The 19,800-nt window shown below is 45.6% G+C and overlaps 1 protein-coding gene across 1 annotated transcript in view; it reads left to right on the top strand.

The window, feature by feature from the left end:
* The window catches only part of LOC135376577 (protein ERGIC-53-like), a 59,625-nt gene that overhangs the window by 36,202 nt on the left and 3,623 nt on the right, over nt 1-19,800 (top strand). The window contains exon 11 of the mRNA XM_064609110.1: nt 12,438-12,532. Coding sequence (XP_064465180.1) covers nt 12,438-12,532 — 95 coding nt within the window. The remainder of the gene's footprint in view (nt 1-12,437; nt 12,533-19,800) is intronic.

The raw sequence follows: 19,800 nt of genomic DNA, 5'->3' as shown, positions 1-19,800 counted from the left end.
GAATGTCTCAACCTTTAACATGCACAAAGATTTCTAAAAAGAGTGAGGGCTATGCACAAATGAAACCATCGCATGACTGCTGGGAGCAGTCATGTATCCTAGTTCCCAGTATATTTGTCATTGTGCCTGGTTACTCAATTAGACAAGAACAAGTATAGGCACGATGAAAGATGAAAGTCACTGAAAAGGTTAGCCAGCTGTAGGACTCGAACCCACATCTTCTGGATTACCGGTCCAGGGCTCTACCAATTGAGCTAAGCTAACACGCCTTCTCAGCGACTTCCAGGGTGCGTCATCTGAAGGGACAAACCAGTCACTCTCTCTCACTCATCCTCCTTTCACTCTTACATTTTTGCACACTCATACACACATTCATACAAGTGTTGAACATGAGAGAACTGATGTTCTGAGGCTGGAACTGTGGCAATATTGTGTTGCACATGCTTTGAAGAGTGCCCACCAGGGGGCCATGGTGTGTGCGTATTACTGTACAGGGACAGGTGTAATAAAACTCCTACTGGGTTGTATCCACGCTAGCACATGGTGTCAGAAGTGCAACATGCAACCACGACAGTGAGAGAAGGGGACCGGTAACACCTGACACGAGAGACAACATTTGATGCAAGAAACGAAGCCGGAGGCAAGCTCGTTCAGGAAAGCCAAGATGGCGGGCGGAGAACAACAGTTCGTTAGGCCGAGCTTTGGGTTCGCGCCGCCTGCACAGTGGTCTCATCGTTTTATGAGATACAGGCGAGTCTCGCGGTTGACGGAAGAGGACGGGGCAGCTCAGGTTGACGCTCAGATTTATTGCCTCGGAGGAGACGCGGAACACATTCTGTCAGCAGCGGGCCTTTTGGAAGAAGAAAAAACAAACTTCGACAAAGTGATCGAAGTTTTTGAGAACCATTGCATCGGGAAAAGGAATGTAATCTACGAGCGGGCGAAATTTCACCAGCGAAAGCAGGAGCCTGTGGAGTCGTTTGTAACAGCCCTACATCGTCTAGTGGCCCACTGTGGGTATGGGGTTTTGAAATATGAACTGCTGTGTGACTGCCTGGTGGTAGGACTACAGGACGGAAAGCTCTCTGAAGCATTACAGAGCGACCCTGACCTCACCTTGGAGACAGCAGTGTTGAAGGCGAGACAGAAAGAAGCCGTCAGGAAGCAACAAGCGGTGGTGTGACAAGAAAATCAGGCGGAAGGACTCTCAGTAGACGCCCTGCGAAAATCAGGTCGATTTCGTCGTGACTCTGAATCAACCTCCAAGGGTGCGCCAACAGTGCAAAAGTCGACAAAAGGATGTGGCAGGCCAGACAACCATGTCAGGAGCAGCTGTCCAGCATAAAGTTCAAAGTGCAATAGCTGTGGAATGAAAGGTCATTGGCAGAAGATGTGCCGCACAAAGTCACTGCGCGAGGTCAAAAAGTGTGAAGAATGGATGCTGGGTGCCCTAAACCGAGAGGAAAATGCAGATGCATGGAGGAAAGTAATCCATGTAAATGGAAGCCCCGTCAAGTTTAAGATAGATACAGGGGCTGACGTGAATGCTATGCCGTCTGACTGGGTGGTGGACCAAGGGACGTTAAAGGGACCATGAAATGATTTTCGAGAAATCTGAGTACTCTGCAGGAAACCGTTCTCATGATCCATCACTATCGTACACACATCGACTTTTGGCCGTATTCAGTACAACGGGGGTGCAGTTATCAGTCAAAAATAGCAGGGCGTGACCGCTGGATATATGCCTTCGGAATGGGCTTACGTCATCGCCATCCAATCCTCTCAGCCAACTGTGAACGACGAGGAGGACACACCTCGCCGAACCATGTGGGTGCATGGTTTCGGTTTGGACAACAACGACGTTGTATATCTCCCGTCGAAATCACTTGAAATATGGCGAAAGACAAATTATCAGCAATGGAGGAAGAGGTTATGCGACACACACAGCGTCTATGTATCGTTCGGTACGCAACAGCTCATAAAATGTCACCGACGAAGCTATGTTCTGACGAAGATGAAGTTAAAAGGGGAAAACGTGCTCCGGTAACCATGCTGACAGTCAACGGCTATATTACGTTTCTCGTAGGATTTTGTGTAAACGGTAAGTTACAATCTTGTCTCCAAGTCAAATTAAAACATATTTCGTGACGAAGTATACAAGCTTGTTTGAAAATTTCGCACTTTGCTCGCAAAAGCCCGTCCGCGAATCGGCAACATGTTCTGTGTATGATGTCACGGCCAGTTCGCCCCAGAGGCGGGCCGTAGCAGCTGCTGTTCACGCCTGTGGTAAATATCGAATATTTTCACTATTTGTACGATTTTCAACTTCATAATTCACAGAGTGAATGCTTTAGTACAGGGGAACTAATTAAAAATGATCGTGGGCATGTTAATAATCGTTTCATGGTCCCTTTAAACCACACGCCAGTACAACTGTACAGCGCCGGTAGACAGCCACTCAAGGTGGTAGGGAAACTGGAGGCTACACTCGATTGTGGACCGAAAAGGGTCCAGGACGAAGTTTTCATCGTGGATGGTTTGGACGAGCCTTTGTTGGGCCGTCAGGCAGCAGCGGGCTTGATGCTTCTTCAGCTTCTGCAAACAGTGACCGAAGGCCCGGGGATAAAGTACAAGGAGAGATTTCCAGAGCTGTTCAGCAGCCTAGGAGAGATGGAAGGCGAGTACCACATCAAGCTTAAGGCAAATGCCACTCCACTCTCCGTAAGCACATCACGCAGAGTGCCATTGGCCTTGCTGGATAAAGTCGAGGCAGAGCTGAAGGAAATGCAAAGTAATGGCATTATAAAGAAAGTGGAGGAGCCAACCCCATGGTGCTCAGCAATGGTGGTGGTCCCTAAGCCAACTGGAGCAGTCAGAATATGTGTGGACTTGACAAATCTCAACAAGAGCATCGAAAGAGAGAAACTGGTGTTGCCCTCAGTAGAAGAGACATTGGGGCGCCTCGCAGGGACGAAAGTGCTCACAAAACTTGACGCAAAAGCAGGATTTTGGCAGGTGAAGTTAACAGAAGACTCGCAACTGCTCACAACGTTCATCAGTCCATTCGGGAGATTTGGTTTCCAAAGGCTGCTATTTGGTATCTCTTCAGCGCCAGAACACTTTCAGTGACGTATGAATCAGGTGTTAGAAGGAATACCCGGAGTGGTGTGTCACATGGATGACATATTGGTCACGGGAACTAATCTCACGGAACACAATCAACGACTGGAACAGGTCCTCGCTAGGCTCAGAGCTGCAGGAGAGACACTCAATGACAAATGTGAATTTGCAAAGTCATCTGTGAAGTTCCTAGGTAACGTTTTGAGTGCAGAAGGAATCGGACCAGACCCGGAGCGAGTACGTGCCATAATGAACTTTCGCGCACCGTGCACGGTCACAGAGGTACGCCAGTTTGTAGGCATGGCGAACCAGGTAGGACGGTTCATACCAAACCTGTCGGACAAGCTAAAGCCCATCAGAGAACTCCTCCGCAAGGACACACAGTGGAACTGGGGCTCTCCGCAGCAAGAAGCATTCGAACAGTTAAAATGTGAAATCCGGGACATAACAGCCCTCGCTCTATATGACCCACGACTAGAACTGACAGGTTCTGCAGATGCATCATCAATCGGATTGGGCGCAGTGCTGCTCCAGAAGGACCGAGACGGTTCTGTGTGCCCAGTCGCCTTTGCTTCTAAGGCGCTCAGTGAAGTAGAAAGCAGATACGCTCAAATAGAGAAAGAGGCATATGCTGCTACATGGGCCTGTGAGCGCTTTGAGAAGTTCCTTATTGGAACAAGTTTCCATCTGCAGACGGACCACCAACCTCTGGTATCACTGCTGGGGAACCGCGAGTTAAACACTATCCCCGCTAGGATTCAGAGGTTCAAAATGAGGCTGATGCGTTTTGACTACACCATTGAGCATGTTCCCGGAAAAGAAATGTGGACAGCAGATGCGCTCTCCGGGGCCCCTTTAGAGCCACCAGAGGCCATGGAAGAGGAGCTAGAGGCATATGTTCACCTGGTGACTGCATCCGTGCCGGCTACAGACCGTGCCCTAGACGAAATACGGACAATGCAACACCGTGATCCATTCTGCTGCAAGTTGAAAAGGTACAGCACCAGTGGCTGGCCAGGAAAGAAACTTGTCCCACCAGAGATTGCCCCATACTTCAAAGACCGGGACACCACCACAGTCCAGAGTGGCCTTCTAGTCGTGGAGAACAGACTTGTTGTTTCAGAGTTACTGCGAGTGAAGGTGCTTGAGCAGCTACATGCAGGCCACCAAGGACTGTCGAAGTGCAGAGAAAGAGCAAAAATGTCAGTGTGGTGGCCAGGACTTGGGGTTCAACTACAACAAAAGGTCAAAAACTGTCCCAGCTGCATCCAAGAGAGGATCCCGAGAGTGGAACCCATGATCCCATCGGAGCTGCCAGACTACCCGTGGCAGAAAGTGCCAGCTGATTTGTTTGAACTAAAAGGCAAGCACCACCTCGTAGTGGTAGACTACTACTCACGGTACATAGAAGTGTGTCGCCTACACGATATATCGTCGGAGGCTGTTATAGCGCAGTTGAAGTCTACGTTTGCCCGTCACGGCATACCTGAGGTGCTCCGATCAGATAACGGGCCACAATTTACGTCACAAGCATTTGGAAAATTTATGAGAGCGTACCAGGTACAACACACTACAAGCAGCCCTCACTATCCGAAAAGTAACGGAGAGGCTGAGAGAATGGTCAAAGTGGCCAAGGACATACTGAAGAAAGCTGAAGACCCGTACCTGGCGTTGCTGATATATAGGACAACCCCAGGACCCTGTGGATTCACACCAGCCCAGCTACTTATGGGAAGGCAGCTGCGAACAACACACCCTACTTTACCATCGCTGCTAATCCCAAAGGTGCCGAATCACCTGGAGTTCCGAAAACAAGATAAAGAAGAGAAGCAAAAGCAGGCCCAAGGATATAACAGAAGACATAGAGCCAGCATCCGTAAGGAGATGTCAGCAGGAGACACCGTTTGGGTCAGGGACCCCGGGACAGCATGACAGGTTGTACAGAAAACCAATAATCCAAGATCCTGGGTGGTAAGGATGCCAGTCACAGAATTAGTCAGGAATACACACCACTTGGTCCCAGCAACGGTTCCAAGTTATGGTTCACAGACAGTGGATACAGATGACAAAAATGCAGCTTCGGAGCAGGACACCAGTGATGGAGACCTGTGTTCTTTGCCTCCAGAACCTGAGCAAAGCAATGGTGAGAATGAGGTACCCCAAGTATTCTCAAGGTCCGGTCGACAAATTGTGCTCCCCAGCAGGTTTCGTGACTAATGTACCTTCTGTGGACAAAGAGAGATGTTGCAATATTGTGTTGCACATGCTTTGAAGAGTGCCCACCAGGGGGCCACGGTGTGTGCGTATTACTGTACAGGGACAGGTGCAATAAAACTCCTACTGGGTTGTATCCACGCTAGCACAGGAACAACATAGAAGGGACAATCCCCCTCAAGTTGCCTAAGAAATTAATGATGAAAGATGAAAGTCACTTCTTAGGCAACTTGAGGCCTTGTATGTGATTGTCCCTTCTATGTTGTTCCAGCCTCAGAACATTAGTTCTCTCATGTTCAAGTATAGGCTCGCCAACATTCAGAATTTCGGATGCGAAACGAATATCTGATGCTGTTCAAATGCTATTAGAAGCCTGTTTTCAGTTTTGGAATTTTTCAAATATTTTTCTAATAGTACTGAGGGGAGGGATCGCCTGTCTGCCAAGGAGCTTTGCCTCATTACATCCAAGGGTTAGGTGGAATCCACTTCACATTACCACCATTGTTCTTTTGGTGTGTGGCTCCATTCTGCAATTGGCTCGAGTGTTAGGTGAAGCCCACTTTACACTGTTCACAATACTTTGTCACTCAAGTCTACAACTTTGTGAGCTCATGGTCAACACTGTACTCTGGACACTGTGTGTTCCAGTAAATACGCTCCCAACTTTCAGAGCTATGTTCAGGAACAGATGGAAATATGTGTAGTTTCTAGGAAAAGTACAAGAAATCCACAGTGTAAACATGCAAATTAGGGGATGCACACACAGCAGGCTATGTGGAACATGTTGACTAGCTCTCAATGCAGTTCATCCCACTGGTACTGTCTACCATACACAACCCAGAGGGACCATTCTCTCACGATATGTTATGCTGGGTGAAAAGGCTAACAAGTTTGGAGCAGAATAACAAAGAAATCTGGGCTTGTTGGTACATGATCAAAGAGATGCTTAGTGCTAACAGCAGAACATCATTGAATCAGCACAACACCACAAAATATTTCACCATGAGGTATTCGAAATTATTTGAATTGGGACTTTTCTGATTATTCGAATTTTATTTGCAGTGTGAGTGAAATATTTGTAAACTATTCAAAATTGAAATCTTGCTATTTGCGCAGCTCTAATAATTAGCTACCTTTCAAGTAATTTGTTTAAGGGTCGTAGTGTCAGTTGGAATATTGTAGAATGTGTCAATGCACAACCGACTGAGGTGTTTCCAACTAAGTATGCTTTCTAGGGCTTTTCTCTGCCTCAAAAGAAAGCTCATGAAAGACAAACTATCACACAACAAAGTACACGTCATGTGGTACATTTTGTATTTCGCTGGTATTTTCTTACGGCCAGAAGTAACCACGCAAAGCACGCCTTGTTGGAAACTTATTGGTTTGGTGTTTGTCAAGGCATTCTGTAACTTTCCACTTGAAATCCCTGCCCCTTAATATAAATGTGGTGGTTAAACTTTATTCTGGTCCTTTGTCACTTGACCTACGAGGTCACATAATGCTAACGTGGGAAAATGTGGCCTGGAAATTACGGGGACGCCATTTAAACTCATCCCAACAAAATCCTTGTTTATCAACTGTAGTGCAGTACTACCTGGAAAGAATACTAGCTTTCCTCACTGGTAATGTGTGCATGATACATATATCCTAATCATTACACAACTTTTTCATCAATGTTACATATTATGCAGGAGTAGCTTCGGCCAATGAATCATAGAAGGACAGTTGCATCAATTAAAGAATGGGTGGCTACATAGCATGGTGTAACTGATGGCACCCCCTCCTAGAAATTGGAGGGTGGGCTTTCAAATACTGCTGCTGGTGCCTCTCATCAACTACCATTCATTAATACAGATAATCGTTAGTACAGAGAGATCGGAGATACAGATAATCGTTTTTTGTGAATATGTATCCATATGTATCCAGTTGAGAACGACAGACTTTTGCTGGGTATATTTTTTTTTCGCTGTACAGCACGTCATTGATGACATACTGTGTTACTGCATTTCTGCACACCTTAGTTTACATTAAATTTTTTTTCATTTCATTTAATTTATTTCCATTTCAAGTAGAAATGTGGACCAGCCACAAAAGGGAAAGGTCCCTGACTAGGCGGCTGGCCCTACAAGGAGGCATGGTGGCAGTGCACTTGATTACATAATTGTCACAAATATCCGAACAAGACAGAAAAGGAAACTATTTGTAAGGAAATCATTTACAAGATGTCACTTTATTATGCAAGGTTATGTAGCAATAGTTCTGTTAATGTTTGCTTAAACCTATGCAGTGTTGGGCAAGCATGCAACAAGTAGCTCCATGTGTTGGGGAAATGTGGTATTAAGTACTCGGTGGATTGCATTCCGTAGCTGGTACGACTAAGCGGAGGAACTACGAAATTTGGATTACGAAGATCATATGCAGTATTCGGAAACTTCAACGATATGGTGCCTGAGTGAAAAGTGTTATATGCGCATATGCCCAGTCGCAGTGAGTAAAGTTGTTCAGTGGGCAGATTTTTGAGTTCCATGAAATGATATTGCGACACTGATGGGGAATTCACTATGAAACGCAATGCTCGCTTTTGCAGCGTAAAAATTTTCACGTAATTTGTATTGGTTGTGCATCCCCACATTAATAAACAATACTGAAGTGTAGGGTAGATTAAGGCATAATAGAGTGTGTGCCTAAGCCAGTTAGGTAAGACGTGCCTGGTTCTACTTAGGGCACTGATTTTTCGTGCAATGTCGCGTGACACTTTAGCGATATGCGTGTTCCACGATAGGTTGTCATGGAACCACACTCCAAGAAATTTTATTTCTCGGGTTTGCTCGACGGTATCCGTACCAATGCGTAGTTCTATTTCGCCAGGTGTTAGAGGCTTATTCTTAGGTCGAAATCTTAGGTACTTTGTTTTGTTTACGTTAAGTTTTAATCTATTTGCACGGAGCCACGTAGACAGTTCATAGAGATACTTGTTTACAGTGACATTCAAGTAGCTTATTGAGGTGTGGCTGAAAAACACATTTGTATCATCTGCGTACATGACTATTTCATTAGTATAAGGAACAGAGATAATGTTGTTGATGTACAATAGAAACAAAACCGGTCCTAAAATTGAGCCTTGTGGTACACCTGCTTCGAAGAATGTTGATTATGTATGTATACATACCGCTGCCTATTGTCAAAGTAGCTTTTGAAAAGATCATAGACCACGCCCCGAATACCATATGTCGTGTAACGATGATGACGACAAAGACTAGTGTGGGTTTTGGTAGCGTGAGCTACAGAGTGCATACTGGGTTGGAACATTAAACGTGTTATCGGGCAGTCGCTCCTGAGCCACTCCTATAAGTCGTACCGCTCGACTACGACACTGTATGTGAAAAGTTTATATAGTAGTATATCGTGCTGGATGCTGTCAAATGCTTTCCTGAAGTCCAAAAAGAAACCAATAGTGTACCGCCGATTCTCAATGTTCTCAATAATTTTATACTTTACTCCGAGTAATGCAGTTTCTGTTGATTTACCCTTTTGGAAACCAAACTGGGATTCTGAAATTATGCTGTGTTTTTGTAAAAAGGAGAGCAAACGTTTGTTTATTAACTTTTCTAGTACTTTGGAAAATAGAGGGAGGATCGAGATTGGTCTATAATTGTTCAAGTCGTTTTTATTCCCACCCTTACTTAATATTATCACTTTTGCAATCTTTAAACTGTCAGGAAACACCCCTGATACGAACATGCAATTTGCAATGTGACACAGCGGGTGGCATAGTACGGTGGAAACATGTTTGATCCGAAGAACTTGTCCACGCCCACCGAATTGGACTCTTAACGATAAGATTACCTGTTCAACTTCGACCGGGGTCGCTGGGTACTAATAAAATGAGTCAAGTTGTGATTGGTTGAGGTATCGATGGAATCATGTCTCTGATTGATGGTCATTTGGCACATCCATCGCGCTGATGTTGATTAAGTGATTATTGATGATCTCTGCTAGAGTGGGACCCGTGTACTTGTTACCGTCTAAAGTAATCTCTTTCGGTACCTCAGAGTGTGCACATCCAAAAGCTATTTCCGTCAGTGTTTGTCTTTTGGGTGTTGTTGTGGTTCTGGTTGAATAAGCTAGTATAATATTCTAGTTTTGCTTTTTTGGTTCTTTTTGTGACTTCGTTACGGAAGCGCTTGAATTCCTGGAAATGCTCTGGATCGCGCATTTTCAGAAACTTGCGAAAAAGTTTATTTTTCTTTTTGATTTCGTTTAAGAGTGAGTGGGTTACCCAAGGTTTTCGCGCTTTTCTGCATCGAGGGTGCATCGCTACTTTCGGAAAAGATTTGTTATAGCAGTCAGATATGTTGGTTAGGAATTTCTGGTACACGAGAGTGGGGTCCCTTATGGTGTAAAAGTTATCCCATTCAAGATTTGCAACGTTGCTATAAAATTTGTCTAGTGATTCTTCATTTATAATCCTGACCTCTTGGAACTGGAGGTGGTTACATGGGCTAGTGTTAGTTGTTGTTAACGATAAAACGTAGAAGACAGGTAGATGATCACTGATCAATGTTGAGAACACTCCGGAATATAGTACACGTTTGCTATTAGTAATGCAAGGATCGAGTAATGTATTTGATTGTGGTCTTGTTGGAATATTAATCAAATTTGTGCGACCAAACGGTTCATAAAGATTGGAAACGCTTAGAGAATCCTGCGAAAGAAAATGTGATGACAAGACGCAACCTTATGCCATCTGCTTCCCAATCAGACTTTCCAAGAAATCAACGAAATGCTTTCGTTTTCCCGATGGAGGCCCGTAAATTACTGCGACAAGTATACCACAAGTTGTTATGACCAAACATTTGACATAATCATTTATGGTAGTGAGATCGCTTTCAACGGTGTAGTCGCGCTTTAAATAAACAGCGATCCCGCAGCCGCGTTTTGCTGAACGCTGTAGAGTGACAGGGGAATACCCAGGAAAGTGTATAGGGTCTTCACCCTGCTTAAACCATGTCTCAGTGAAGGCCAGGATACCAAAAGGGCATCTTAGAGAATCAAGGAACAAGTCGATATCGTCTTTTTTTGCCCAGAAACTTTGAGACTTCAAATGAAGTAAAGATAAGTAGGAATGGAAACGAGACATAGTATCGTCAAAGGTTGCATTTGTAGCATATTCAGGAGACGATAACATCGAGAAAGTTGATTTGTGGCTCATAATTACGACTTGGTCTAAAACACACTCAGTTACACAATTTTGGTAAGATCTTCTTCAGTCTCTATACGGATAGCCCTGCTGCCTTGTGCCTTCCTCACATGGACAACACCATGATGGGTCCATACAAATGCGTATACTGTTTCACGGGCTTTGGTGCGCGCCATCCAGTGCAACTTACTGTTCACATCCGTAAGATTCTCCTGTATGTATACGAGCCTAGTAGTTTCATTACTTCTTAACTTATTTAGACTTTCAACCCACGCGTCTCTTTCATGGCGATTTACAAATTTGACAATAATCTTAGGTATTTTTCCCGATTTTGTGGGTAGCCGGTGAATGGCCTCAGTATTGTCCCTTGTAAGAGGAGGCACTTGCAAAACCTTGGCTACGTCATTCACTCTTTGATATAGGTCTTCTTGAAGAGTAACCGTTATGCAGTGTATCTCAATATTGTTAAGACGACCGTATTGTTCCAACTTGTTTAGTTTGTGTTGTATATCGTTTGTTTTGTTACAACTGACTTCAATGACGTCCACACGCTTTCTGAGGTTGTTGATATCGCTGTCTTGTTGCGCAATGCGGATCAGTAACTCATCATATTTCGCATATTTTTAGGAATGACTGAATGTTTTGTACTGTCTCGACTACAGGTAGTATTTTATCTACGTTGGCCTTAATTTCTGGTAGACATGCTAGTTGGCTCGAGAGGAGCGACAGTTCTGTCTGTATACCAGACAAATTTTCATCCACCTCCTTGGTTTGCTTTGAGCGTAACCTGGCGGTTGAGCAGGTCGAGCAGCACCGTGAGTTTTTTTTTTTTTTTCAAATGACTTTTTTGTAATGCTGGACTCTGAAACACCCAAGCACTTTCCAGTATGATAGTGGTTGTTACAGTCATTGCAAGTAATGTAGGGAATGAATGAGCAATCTTTCATGCAAAAGAGGCAAACAACGTCACAGGATAACTGTGGCATTTCGTGATTTGGTCCAAGGTTGGATTCGATATCTCCGGCGCGGATCAGTCTCAGGGTGGTAGCATTGAAACACTCACATATATAGCTCCCGTGAACAATTGGGCATGGCGGCGCCGCTGCGGGTATCATATAGTACATATTTGTGTGCTTGGTCTTTTTTCTCACCCGAAATAATATGACGAAAAGCTTAGACCATGTCCCCATGTTGGTGCCACCATGCCAAGTGCCTGTCCCTGCGTGAACGCTGTGAATATGTAGTACTGCTGTGACTGCTGCCCTTGCGTCTAATCCGGTTCTTGCGCAGAGTGAGAAGATTGCCAATGGATAATCGTAGATTTTGGAAGCATCTAGTTGTTCCAGTGATATGGGTTGAGCTGCTGAACACGTGGAGGGCAGGTAATGAAAACCTGTCACAACAGCGTCCGGGAGGCGGTCGTCTGGGGATGCGACGGTGTAAAGCTGAAATAATATGACGAAAAGCTTAGACCATGTCCCCATGTTGGTGCCATCATGCCAAGTCATGCCACCATTTTAAGCACACAACCATTCTTGTGACACTTCAATACTCCTTAGAAGAACTGTAGGTATTATAATGGACTAGAGTACTCGTAAGGTAGTTGGTAAATTTCATGTTTGAAAGTGGTTGGCAAATGCAAACAAAGGTAAAGCACTGAGCTAATATGGAATTGGTTCATTTTATGCGATGTCCCACTTTAAGAGCTTCCAAAGTAGAAAGATTTCTGCAAAAATTATGTACTAAGGTAGTTTATCTTGCAGCTGGATTCCTTATGCTATTGATTTCTCATCCTAGCATAATTTACGCTTGTGCTGGCACGTGAATGTTTTTCTTAGCTTGTTGCAAAAATGATTCACTGGTACGAGCACTTTTAATCAACAGTCAAATATTGTTTGTGCAGCGTGCCTGTCCGACCGTGAGCTGCCTAAGTCCTGCCATCTTCTTCCTCTTCGGTGGTGTTCAACTCGCAGTTATGATTGGATACATGATGTACAGGTATGCTCTTGCCTTTCTAACCAAGTTGCCTTGTCATCACAACCTATTAATCTGTTTGTTGTGCACTTGATTAAAACTATAGTGATAAATATGAATCCCATGGGATTACACATACCCGTAATGAATATGCTGTTCTAGAGGAAGGTTGTGCGTGCAAATCATTACTAATCCTATGGCAAGAAAGTATTCCATCAATTTGCTGACTATCCATTCCATGTTGTACGTGTTGCAGTGTATTTAGGAAATGTGCATTGGTCAAATACGCTCCTTCTCAAGGTGCCTTGGAAACACAGAAAGTGCCATCAAAACTTGTTCATTCGGGGTAGAAGTGCAAGGTGTAATACCCTTTAGATTCCAACAGCTCCAGATCCTATAGCATAAAAAGTGTCCTGTCTGCCATAAAGAGGAATGTGGACAGGCCATAGAACTGCAGGCTCTTCTATTTTAATGGGTCTGCCATGACTTTAACAGGGTTTCACAGCAGTCCATATATCTCTAATGATGATAGCACTTGCGATGAAGATGAAACATGTGAAAGCGGTACCATGAAAACTATATTGTGAAAGTTTCACGCTGGTATCAAAAACTTATCGAAGCAACGCATGCCTGGGTCCACCCATTGTAGCGCTATATTCATTTATTAATATTACTTTGGTTAGGTCACTTTTCCTTGATCTAGTTGTGTTCAGAAGTCCCACGAGTGCCCATACCCAGTGCACAGTTGTGTAGATAACAGTTTGTTAGCATGACCATGGAACCAGTCTGCATGAATTAAGTGCTTCAATCCAAATGAGCACAAGGGGAGATAAGGTGCAAGCAAATGTACCTTCACAAGCATGCATGCATCTTATGACATTAACAGTGAGTGCTCATATGGAAAAATTTGATGAATTGGAATTGTGCCTAAAAAGCACCAAAACAGACTTTCACATTGGCATGTCATCCACCCAGTTACGCACCAACTGGCTGCATAAATCAAAGAGAGGAGAAGGGTTTTCTCTCCCTCTTTCTGTGCAGTTTCCCTCTTTCTTCTCTTCATTCAAATTTGCATGGACAGGTTATGCATATCAGAGCCCCTTCCAGCATGAGGACGAAGCGAGGATGTCACTCTGACTATTTTTCAAACATTTGTTCAATTTTAACTTTGGATTACTCAACCAATTCTGTACTCCCATCAGGGATGATGTACAAAGTTTGGTTATTCTCCAGAGAATGGATTCCTTCACTGAGATGTAAGGGGGGTGCTTCCTCTATCACCTGTCCAGTGTTCAAGGAGAGTTGAAGCCAGAACTAAGTGCAGTTGCACAAACATGTTGCTGAGCTTGTGCCTCGAGGTTTGTCAACTCATTGTCAGCAAGGGAGGTCTACTGAAACCCACAGCACGTGGAGCGGCTTCATTGCCTCCTCATCTTGCTGACTGAAAAGCTCAGAAGCATCAACAATGCTATTCCTCCCCACGCTTCATCTAGTGCCAAACAACGGAGGGGGCAAGCACACATATCTATTGCGGATGAACATTACGCTTGCAAGGAGGGCCCTTTATGATCAGGGGCAATGCACATACTCGTGAAACTGCAGTCATTTTGAGCCATAAGAAGGAAAGTATATGAGGTAGTATACTAAATTATGGGGACAGGCACCGTCGCTTCTGCAAAGTCCTAGATTCTGCCTATTGGTGGCCGCCACTTGAAAATAGTCCCCATCCGAACACATGCACCGGTCCCACCATGTCTGCCATTTTTGGAACATGTCCTGGAAGTCATGTTCGGTGAGGCTATCGAGTTCTGCCTGCATTTCTGCTTGAATCACCTCATTCATGTCGAAGAAGTGGTCTCTCATCTTCAACTTTAGTCGGGGTGGGAATACAGAAAGGTCACAGGAGACAAGTCGAGCAAGTATGGTGGGCGCAGGACGATAGTTATATTGTTTCTGGTCAAGAAGTCCCTGGTGAGTTTTTACCCGGCAAATTGCCCTCACTGAGACATCTGTAGGAAATGCAGTTGCATCACCATTTGTACCAAACCAGTACTGTTTGTTTGAGTAACTGAGCCCGATTTCTGCCCGAATTTACCATTCTGGAAATTCTTTCACCCAAATTCTCGTGAATTTGGAGCACATGTTTATGTACTCGATTTTTGCCCCCTGAATTTAGAAAAAAATATTTCCCGAAAACTTGAGGCTCTAATCAATGACATGTGAAACGGTGCGTTGTTGGGGTGCAGAGCCAGTTCTTCTGTCACCAAAGTTCGGGACAATGTCTTCGTACAGCTTGCCTCAGCCTCTGCTAAACATCACATAATAGTACATGGAGCTTTGACAGTTTGGCCTGCAGAGACGAATTCTTTGTGCACAATTCCCTCGATGTCAAAGAAAATGACGAGCGTGCACATGACCTTGCTCTTCACTTGTCTCACCTCTTTTGGACTTGGTGAGGTTTGAGTTTTTCATTGGGAGGATTGTCGCTTTGTCTTAGAGTCGTAGCCATAACACTGTTATATTGCCACTGATAACCCTGGACAAGAAGGTTGCATCTTCTGAGACGATTCAACCAAGTTCCATGCAAATGTCAACACGCGGCTATTTCTGATCAGCCGCTAGGGGATCCTTGGGACAAATTTGGCAGCGACACAATGCATGTCCAACTCAGTGGTCAGAATGTGTTGACTTGTTCCATAACCAACTCCCACCTCATCAACAATGTGTTGAATGGTTCGACGTTGTACAACACACTTTGCTATATGCAGTGATGGAAGTGCTGTGCCATCCTGCGCCATAGAGGGAGTTTTTGCTGCAATTGTGCCAAAGTGCATGGTAGGCGACTATTTCACAGTACATGGAGATCACGCATGGCACTAGAAAATGAAACCCAAACATAACGAGACTCACTAGCGTTTAACAAAATTTAAATGTGAGGGGGAGCTGTCACAGCGACTTACTAGCTGGCTAATTAGTCAAAGTCTATGGCAACTAGGCCTAGCCTAGCCTAGCCCTAGCCAAGCAGTCTCGAGGCTTGCAATACGCCCTACGCGACGCACATAGGTTAGGCACTGTCACTTTGACACTGCAATGAGTGTAGCGCATGCATTCTGCTATCTTCTGCAGTGTTTTCCCCAAGCATAGGAACATGTGGCATGTCATGTATACACCAGTTCACTTGCATTTTACCTCTGTGTTTATTGCTATCCAAGATCAGAGGCATGATCTCCACATTTTGAGACTGCTCTTCGATTCCTAAGGGCAGCTTTGCATTAAAAATATGGTCGAGAACAATAGTTGACAGTCACTGTAACATGGTACCTTTGAGAATCGCTCATTGACAATGAAACACATTGCGTATTGTCGGATAAAAATGGAATCGGAATCGGAAATAGGAAGAAGAAAAAAACGAAACTTTAATACGTAAGACAAACGTCTGACATTGCCAAAGGTGTAGCGTCGAATGCCTCCGACGGAACTCTCTGTTTTTCCCGCCCGTCTCGGCCGTCTCGGGTATCGTGCCCTCCTCGCTCTCGTGCGCGCGTACTTTGACCGCTGCGCTAACACGCTAACACGGCCCCGGTGTAAAACATTGCGTCCTCGCAATCTTCGCCGGTGACGTAATCCAATAGCCATCGAGGTGGGCATCTCCTGCGTTTGTGGCTTCCAACGGGAGCTCTGAGCGGTACTTCCGAGGAAGCGGGTTCTGCTATATCAGGGGTCAGGGCTGATGGATCCTCGTCAGGTTGGCTGTCCGAGGGAAACTCGTCAAATATCTCGCTGAGGTCGTAGTCATGCTCCATGTGATGAGGTTCGCGGTAGGCTTTGATTTGCATGGCAGTGGCGATTTTCTTTTCAGTTTGCCCATTCGGCAACGAGCGTTCAATCGTGTAAGCGTTGTCCTCGTCATTCGTGATTGTGTAGGGTCCCTCATAGAGACTTCCAAGCTTGCCGTTTCTCATTCCGTTGGAGAAGAGGATCTTGTCTCCTATCTTGTATATTGGTGTCCGGTGTCGAGAGTCGAAACTCTTTTTCATGGCTTGTAAATACTTTGTGAGGCTGACGTGTGCGTCATTACGCGCATCTTCAATGTCGATGGCTAGATTGTCGGGGCTGACATGAAGTGCGTTGTCGATGTGCCGTCGGGGTGAGTAATTAAAGAGCAGCTGGAATGGCGATGTTCTTAGTCCTGCATGGTCGGTGACGTTCACTTGGAATGTTGAGCGTTTGAGATAGGCGCTCCAGTGATCGATGTCACCGTCGATGTTTTTCCGGAGTACTGGCAAGATTTTGCCGTTGGCCCTTTCTACAAGCCCATTAGTCTCAGGTGCGTAAGGTATGGTGGTCCGTCGTTCAATATATCGGTCGGCGAAATATCGTGTTGCTGCTGCAGATATAAGCACCTTGTCGTTGTCTGTGATGACCACTCGAGGTGTTCCGTACGTATCAATAATGTCCTCCTCAAAGAATGTGAGGAAATGCTCAGTGGATTTGCTGGGAACAGCGCGTGTTACAATGAACCGCGTGGTAAGGTCAACAGCTGTAATGAAATATTTGTTCGGATCCTCCGTGTTTATTGGACCAACGTGATCAATAGCGACGTGGTCAAATGGTGTCGTAGGTGGTGCTCGGGGTTGCAATGTGCGCGTTTGTACACCGGGCACGTGGTTATACTCCTGGCACTTCGGGCATCCCTTCACGTATGTGTGTGTATCTTGCGACATTGTCTTCCAGTAGTACCTTCGCTGAATTTTTGAAAGTGTTCGTGGAGCATCGCTGTGGCCATCTTTGTCGTGGTAGCATTTGAGGACAGCGTGCTTGAGTGATCGTGGTATGACGGTGCGCATTATGCCAGGTGTCTCATTTGGAGAGATTGACATAAGAGTGCCGTTTACAAGGGAGTAGTGTTCCTTCGCTGCGGATGGACAGTCAGTTTCGAGGTCGTCTATGATAGGTTTAAGTGCTGGATCCTGCCTTTGTGCGTCGTTGAGGCGAGAGTCCGCTGCACGGAGAACTAGGAGATTGTGAACTTCGTCGGGTATTCTTGACAACGTGTCGGCAACGGTATTTTGCTTGCCGGGTGTGTGTCGGATGGTGAAGTTGTACTCCATCAGGTCGAGCATAAGCCGTGCGAGGCGTCTGTGTGGCGTCTGTTTCGTCATGATATGTGTAACGGCCCAGTTGTCGGTGAAAACATCGAAGTGTGTCAGTCCTTGAAGGTAGCAGTGGAACTTGTCAGTCACAGCCCAGTGCAATGCGATGGCTTCAAGTTCAGTTGAATGCTTGTTTTCGTCCGATATAGGGACCTTCTTGCTGGCGTATTCTACAATACGGGCAACTTTACCCTCTCGTTGAACCAAAACAGCTCCAAAAGCTTGGTGTGATGCGTCAACATGGACTTCTGTGGGAAGCTCAGGATTGAAGGTTGCAAGTATGGGCGCTTGCATCAGACATTGTTTGAGCGTGGTCATTGCGGTTTCGCAGGCGCTAGTCCATACGAACTGTGCGTCCTTCTTTGTTAAGTCGGTAAGAGGACGGGCAATCTTCGAATAATCCTTGATGTACTTTCTATAGTACGATGTTAGTCCCAGGAACGACCGCAGTTCCGTCTTGTTACGTGGTGTAGGGTACCTTTCGATCGCTTCTGTGCGTTGAGGATCGATAGAAAGTCCCGCGGGTGAAACAATGAGACCCAAAAATGGAATGGCGGAACTCATAAAGATGCACTTGGTAAAGTCAGTTCGCAGTCCAAGTTCACAAAGAGTGTGCAGCGTTTCGGAGACAAGCTCAATGTGGTGATCAACCTTATCAGTGAAAATGCAGATGTCGTCAATGTAAACTTCAACATGTCCCGTGCTCGTAAGGTGTCTTAAGCCGTCATTCATGACACTCTGCATCGTTGCTGGCGCATTACATAGTCCGAAAAGCATACGGTTGGGCTCGTAATGTCCATTCTCGGTGACGAATGCAGCCTTTGACTTATCGGATTCCTTGAGCAGAATGTTGAGGAAAGCCTTCTTGATATCCAGTTTTGTCATATAACGAGATCCTGCTATCTTGCGGAGTACAGTTTCAACGCGGGGCATGGGGTATGCATGCTTCACCGTCTTTGCGTTGAGATACCTGTAGTCAACACAGAGGCGTTTGGGTGTGGACACGTGGTGTGGCTGGTCGACCACGATGACCGGCGATGCATATGGTGATCGTGACGGCCTTATGATGCCTTTGAGAAGCCAGTTGGCAGTCTCTTCCTTGATGAATTTCCGGTTGACCTCTGAGGTAGAGTAAGGTTGCATGCGTACTGGTTTGTCATCAAGAAGATCAATGGTGTGTTCCACGTGTGGGCAAAGTCCAAGTTCCGTACTCGGTTGCGTAAACGCTTCCAAATTCGTTAGCAATGCGTTCTTTAGCCTCTCAAGCTCCTCTGCGGTTACGTTTTGTGAGCCCTGGAGACAGGATATTTTGCTGGCTATATCATCTTTTGATGGAAGACTTGGAATGGGTCTGTCGCGAGCTTGCCCTGTGTCGTTTTCCATGATCAGTTTTGTGAATCCCCCGATGTTGATGCCTGTATCGGTGCCTGTATCAGTGCCTGTATCGGTGGTGTGGCTGATGCTTGCAGTCTTGGGGTCGCTCAGTGGCGGAGTAGCAGAGAGCTGAGACGATTTGGACTCTACAAGCTCAACAGCAGGCGAGTGATTTGCGGTTTCTGGTGTGCCGATGTCTGCGGGTTTCGGTTTCGGAATCCATTCGAGAGTGTGTACGTTTCCGTGAAAGCGCTCAATATAATCAAAAGGAACTGCGCGTCGCCAGTCCAAGCCGACAATAAGGGGGTAGTTCAAACTGTCGACGACTCGAAGTTCGACGGTAGCTGTTGCCGATCCAATTGACACGGTCCCTTGGGCCAGGCCGACAGGGCTGTTGATTCCACCAAAGGGTCCCTTTAACGTGACGGTCTTGTTAGGGATGACGTCAATTTTGTGGAGCTTTGCGATGTCGTGAGATAGCAGTGTTGCAGCAGAGCCTGGGTCCCATAGTGCTAAGACATCTATGCCATTTATACTGGCTGGAACAAGTATAATGCCATGCGCAGGTGCATGATAAGAGGACACAACGTTATTGATTGCGTTTTCAGTGAGAGGCGGTGTTTGTCTTTGGAACTGGCCGTCACGGCTCCGACGACGTTGCTGAGCTTCGGCCTTTTCCTCTTCTGTACGCGTGTCAGGGAGAGAACAGTCCTTTGCGCGGTGTCCGACATTGAAGCACCTTGCACACATGTCTGGTGGAACAGT

This window comes from Ornithodoros turicata, unplaced genomic scaffold (assembly GCF_037126465.1).
Source record: "Ornithodoros turicata isolate Travis unplaced genomic scaffold, ASM3712646v1 ctg00001161.1, whole genome shotgun sequence".
Classification (NCBI taxonomy): Eukaryota; Metazoa; Arthropoda; class Arachnida; order Ixodida; family Argasidae; genus Ornithodoros; species Ornithodoros turicata.
Note: the sequence above shows the minus strand (reverse complement) of the source record. Positions and strands in the feature narration are given on the sequence as shown.